General features: G+C 39.9%; 1 protein-coding gene across 1 annotated transcript; it reads right to left on the bottom strand.

Annotated features, from left to right (window-relative positions):
• Positions 1 to 456: 456 nt before the first annotated feature.
• On the bottom strand, positions 457 to 5,172 carry LOC115735587 (homeobox-leucine zipper protein PROTODERMAL FACTOR 2-like). The gene is made up of 10 exons (XM_030666902.2): positions 5,036 to 5,172; positions 4,766 to 4,835; positions 3,962 to 4,516; positions 3,778 to 3,879; positions 2,634 to 2,834; positions 2,279 to 2,453; positions 1,858 to 2,135; positions 1,456 to 1,551; positions 952 to 1,357; positions 457 to 679 (listed from the first exon to the last, which is right to left on the bottom strand). Exons 1-10 carry the CDS (start codon positions 5,170 to 5,172, stop codon positions 630 to 632), a joined length of 2,070 nt encoding a protein of 689 aa, XP_030522762.1. The 3' UTR covers positions 457 to 629.
• Between the last annotated feature and the right edge of the window lie 1,164 nt (positions 5,173 to 6,336).

Raw genomic sequence — 6,336 nt, 5'->3', positions numbered from 1 at the left:
AAGCGGTCCAAAGATGGTCTGCACCGAGATAGTCTACGAAACAGTGACCTCATGCATGCTTTCCGAGCCATAATGTTCACTATTCTAAACGTCGATGAACTGAAAGGGAATGGAGAAACAAGCTTGGACTTTGCTGGCAAACAGGTCAATAACAGTGAAAAGAAAAGGCCCTTTCCAATGATCTTCTACCTGCAACCGAGCCATGCGCGTGAATCAACCCGGCAGGCGTGAGACTGCCACCAGATTTGGATCACAAGCTTGAGCTAAGAAGATCCAACGTCAGAAGAGCTAGATCATGTATAAGCAATATATTCCTTGCTAAACACACAACATATCATCTTGACATAAAGATAAGAAGCAGTAGAAGCAAACCGCCTGTCCAAACTATGCATCACAACATCGGCATTTAACTTAAAACCCAGGTCAAATCACACAGCTTATACAGCTCCTCGATGCCTTATAAAGAGATGTTTCACAACACACAACAAGGGAGGGTGTCGCAGACAGACACGAGACAGACACGACGGACGACATCAATAAATTAAAAGAGTTCAATTCACACTTTCAATATTCTATAACAGATTACTCGATAGCAGTTTTATCTACAATAGAAAGATTTGAACGGCATCTTACGGATCCGCGCAACCCAATTCCCTAGCCCTTTCCTCTCCCAGAACAACTGCAATAACAACAAACTTGGTTAAGATAAAATCTTAAAAAGGCGGATCATGCAGCTCTATATAGAGTTAGGAAATCACCAAAAGATGTTAAAGTTATTAAGATGTGTTTATGCAAAACTACTTCTCGTACATTATGCTTTGTCAATATATGTAAGTCATGCACGAGTAATATTAAGTCATGTTTTATACTGTAAGTACCTAAAGAAACAAAGTAAACCATTTGAAAAAGAACCTGACTCTCGAAGCGGGATTAGAGAAAAAACAAACTTACTGGTGTAAATGTTCGGTCGCATTGTCCAAACTCTTCTTTCACGATGGACGTCTGCTCCAATGTGAGCCTCCAAAGCAGCATGGATTGCACCAACAGTTCCTGTGGCGAGCTTGTAGACTTCATCGGCTATCCCACGAGGGAGCATATTACCTGGCACTCTTCTGGTCACGTCCAAGATGTGAAATGCAATAGTCAGGAGACTTTTGCGGCTATCTCCTCCAGGCACAATTGGCTTTGCGGGCAGAATTGCAAAACCCGAAGGCAAAATCCCCACTGAATCCGGGTTTCCGCCGTTCAGGAGCGAGGCCATCGCTCCAAGTTCGACAGGAGCGTAAACGATATAAGAGCCCATCGGGTCTGAGTAAGCGTTTTGCAAGTGGAGGACAGAGGAATAGTTCAGAACCGGCTGGGAAGAAACAAAGGCAAAGCTATCAAACTAAACGTGGTTTCTCTAACGAGTATGGGATCTGATAAAGCGAGGATGAAAAGAGATTTTGGACTTACCTCCATTTGCATAATGGACACGCGAGACGCTGGATTTGCTCCTGTGGATATGTATGTTGCTTCCCGAATGACACGGTCATAAGCAAGAGCATCCCACTAAAAAGGGGAGAAGAAAAGTACCAAAATCAGCACTACAAGACTACTAAGAAATGGTTTTAAAGACAAATATTTCGTCTTTGTCAGCATCATCTGCGAAAATTAATCTTTCCACCAGCAATACTCAAAGCAAAGATCACCTGAACTTATTCATTTCAAGGCACAGGCAGTTCTCTAAAGAGTAACTCAGTGAAGCGTATCTCAATAAAACAACTCATTAGCATATGATAATACATAAAATATTGCACTCCATCAGTCATTCTTTCATGATTTTTTTTTTAGGTATTTATGTAGACTGCATAGTACCTTATAGCGGAGAGTCCCGTCAGAGAGGAAATTGAACACCTTTTTGACTGGATACGGGAGGCAAACCGAGGCGGTGAAAGTAATGGAAGATCCATAGGGCTTCCCAATGTCTTCGCCGTAGTTGGTCCTCGTGGTCACCCTCATATCTTTCGCTCCACTTGCTTCTAACAATGGAGACCACATATTCGATGCACAGCCATTCACTTCCTTCAAGTAAGTTCTCATCATTCTCTCAGCCAGTTTCAACAGATTCTCCCTTCCAATTTCTGATATCACCACTGCACATAATACGCCGAAAATCATAAAGATGGTGTTAGCTAGTAATTACATCAACCATCATGAAACTATATAACTCATAAAAGAATAACAAGAAAAGGGTTTTGTTTATATTTTCCTTTTGGTGTGTGAGAGGTTGTTTTACCATTGTTGTATGAGGCATACTGATTGGGCACCAATAGAGCTTTAAGCCATTCAGATTGTCCGGTGATGGCAGAAATCCAGCGCTTTGCACCAAATGCAAATCCAGAGGAAACAATTGGCCTGTACATGCTATGGATTGAGGTATAGTCCACTCCTCCATTCTCAACCCAAATGACCTACATGCACATATAAAACAGTTGGGAACATCACTGTAATCATGTCATTCCCCGTTTAATTGCATGTTTTTTTTCCCTGTTATGCATGTGTATGTATTATAGGTAGACATATATAGATGACTATGTAAATTAAAATGGACATAACATGTGTTGAGTTTTGATTAAACTTAATAGCCAAACCTTTGAGGAACCATTTGGTAATTCCTGTATCAAACAACCTGATGGCCTCCTTTGGTAATTGATGAACGAACAAGGGAACATCCACTCTAGTGAATAATCGACTACTCCCCACAGGTCCCAGTCAAGTTGCTTGCAATACCTAGCAAAGTGAACAGATCTCACGGGAACAAGCGCGGTGGGGATATGAAACTCTGCAGATATCTAGGAGATAGATTAAAGAAAAAAGAATCAGCTAGTGTTGGAAATGACTATTTAAATCTATATAAGTTCTAGTTTGCACACATGGGTGCATTGTCTAACTAGCTTTGAAACTACACCTAGGAATCAAAGATTAGAAAAGGACACTTAAATCATTGATCAAGGTTTTGGCAGTTTCAATGATAGACTTACACACATAGCACACTTTTATTCTATTTTGAGAGTAAGTAAAATAAGGTGGTGTTCCCATGTGAAATATTTGATAGTTCCCGCTGGACAGGTATTCATGCAAATTTTGTTCCCTATATAATCTAAATGCTACTGTTTGAACAAGGTCAAGTAAAACATCAATTGTCATTCAAGAAATGGTGAGAAGCTTAGGATATATTCTTCACATTCTAGGACAACTATTTCACAACAATGGTGAGGGAGATATGGAAAGGCTCAGCCAATATATGTTGGTTTTTCTTGAACCTTTTCATGTAATATGAATGCAGCTTTACTTGTATATAGGTCGATATGATATGTGAACAATGTATGGAAATCAGGTTGGCTAATTACATTTCGTCAACTCCTATGATCAACGGTATGTGGTGATGAACAAACAAATTTTTTTTTTCGATGACCGCGGTTCCGCATGGTCGGCGAGCTTGCGCTCAAATCAGCGATGAAGCACGATTAGTCCTCGAGGAGGCCGCAGGACCCCACCACCACGGCGCTCCGGGTAAGACACTGGTGTTAGCGCGAACACTGCCTAGCCTTGGCGAGCTTGCGCTCAAACCATGGTTCGAACATATGACCACCAGGTCATAGTGTTCTTACCAACTAGGCCACCAGCCGGTGGGTGTGATGAACAAACAATTTTTTTTTCTTTTTTTTATGAACAAACAATTTTATAGCCACATACGCTCATAATACGGTTAAAATACAAGGATGTCATACATACCACTTGTAAAGTCCCATCATAAGTCTCTGGTGTGCCCGGATACAAGACTCCTAAAAGAGTGGACCTTGACACGATGTTGGAGAAGTTATCCGACCATTGATTCTGAGAATGATAAAAAAATCCGAGAACATTAGGGTGTTAAAACCAAGACATTCTATGTATGTTGACTAGTTAATAAGGAAACCAGTCCCACCACATCCATAAGCATTGCAACAATATGAAACCGATCCATATTGATGACAGAGGCATCTCGCGAAGCTTCAGTCTTAAGGCTTCCTATTGTAGGAACTCCCGGCACTTGCTCGGGGTATAAGTTCAGAAAGTCAATGGTGTTGGAGGGATTCGGCCTATTTGGCAGCCTCCCCCATTCGTTACCAGCCATTTCCTCAGGGCTCATATCCTGTGGAGCTGGATATGCCCTCTGAAATACACGTTTGTACTCAAAATCATGTAATAGTTCAGTCACGCCATCATCATTGAGTTGCCATAATGGTTCTCCGATCTGTGCCATCGTCATTAACTCCTCCATCGCATCCAAACCGCGACCAAATATTGATCGCCTTGTGGCCTCGGTTGTTATCGAGACTTTCATTAATAGATCAGTACCCGTAGCAACTCCCCCTCCTACATCTGAGCCTGATGCACAATCAGAGACACCACTTGCCTGTGGTGAATGCTGAGCTCCAAAAGACTCAGCAGATTGGTAAGCATGAGCATTGGTTTGAAAAAAGTCGATCGTCTGTGGTAAATAGAGAGAGAATTAGTAGGTGAATAGAGAACTTTGGATTTTAACATGAATAGAACAGTCGATTGAAGACTAGGATTTTAGGGTTTGGCTAAAATATCATGATGAAACCAATCTGCACACCAATGTCTAAATTACTCTTTCCAATGGATTTGATCAACATCTTTCGTACAAGTGTGAAAACCAATTAATGGGTTTATTTTATGCACTTCGTTTGCAAGCTGAGATGAGACAAGTAATCACCTTGTCACCAGCATCGAGGGGTAACCCTAGGTTCAGCCCTTCATTGGGAATGGGATTTGATTGCGCAGAACTGTGAAAAGGGGGCAAAGGAAAAAGAAGAAGAAGGAAGATGCAAGTCAGAGCACTTTCTCAACAGAAAACACAGTGGCAAGATAAGAATTGCAGATCTAAAAACAAAACAAGATGCTATGAGATATATCTTTTCAAATCTGAGGAGTCAATTCTACAATTCAAAATTTTTAAATCAAAAAGAATATGGAAAAACCCTACTGCTCCACTGGATTGAGCTGAGGATCGGCCCATGCATGATCATGTTCGGGATCAGCCGTAGGAAAGAGCGGGAGGACGTCCATCTCCCTCTTCAGTGACTCATCATTGTTAACTTCGCTACCGCCCATTTTATTCATCTGTACAGGAAAAAAAAGATGAGATTTTTTTGGGTTTAGCTCACATTTCCTGTAGATCAATTTGCTTTACAGAAGAAAATAAAGGATTAACCAAAACAGAGAAAAGATAAGATCAAGATAACCAAATCTTATTAAAGACTCAAGTATTAAAAAAAGATTGCACCTTTTTTTTCTTCTGGGTCTACTCAACATATTTCATGTATCAAAATTCGTTAGCAATCTCCAGAAACTCAGATATTAAAAAGGATCACACTTTTTTCCTTCTGAGTCAGCTCAACATATTTCATGTGTCAAAATACATCGAAAACCCCAGTGACTCATTTCATGTGTCAAAATTCATCAGAAAACCCCATAGAGTCATATATCAAAAAAAGATCACACCTTTTTGTTCCCCGTCCGCTCAGCGTATTTCGTGTATCAAAATCCATCAGAAAATAAAAAGATCACACATTTTTCCTTTTAAGTTAGCTCAATATATTTCATGTGTCAAAACTCATCAGAAAACCCAAAGACTCATATATAAAAAAGATCACACATTTTTGTTATGGGTAAGTTCAACATATTTCATGTATCAAAATTCATCAGAAAATAAAAAGATCACATCTTTTTCCTTCCGAGTCATATGTCAAAATTTTTGAGAAAATCCCGATATTAAAAAAGATCACACCTTTGTTTTTTCTTCTAGGTTAGCTCAACATATTTCATGTACCAAAATTCATGAGAAAACCCCAACAATAAAAAAAAAAAATCACACCTTCTTCCTTCTAGGTCAACTCAACATTTTTCATGTGTCAAAATGCATCACAAAATCCATCCTTTTTTTTTTTTTGGGTGAAATGACATGATCAACACAGCTAGATTGTTTGGAGAACAGATTTTGACAAAACTTTAGAAGATTGAAACCGATCCGGGAAAAAGAATGAAGGAAAAAAGTCCTCTTGAGACATTCATATCTACAAGATCCAGACTCATGCAAGCTAAGAAAGTTCACCTGAGACCACTGATAATGGAGAAACCAGATCTCTCTCTCTCTCTCTCTCTCTCTCTCTCTCTCTCTCTAGGTCTTGATGTGATTGTTGTGTCTGAGAATGAGTCCTAGAGACAACGAAGACCCACATATATATAGGGGTAGAAATGAATAGAAGAAGAAGAGTACAAGCGAAG

Source organism: Rhodamnia argentea, chromosome 2 (genome assembly GCF_020921035.1).
Source record: "Rhodamnia argentea isolate NSW1041297 chromosome 2, ASM2092103v1, whole genome shotgun sequence".
Taxonomy (NCBI): domain Eukaryota; kingdom Viridiplantae; phylum Streptophyta; class Magnoliopsida; order Myrtales; family Myrtaceae; genus Rhodamnia; species Rhodamnia argentea.
The sequence above is the reverse complement of the archived record's forward strand: the minus strand, read 5'-3'. Positions and strand labels throughout refer to the sequence as shown.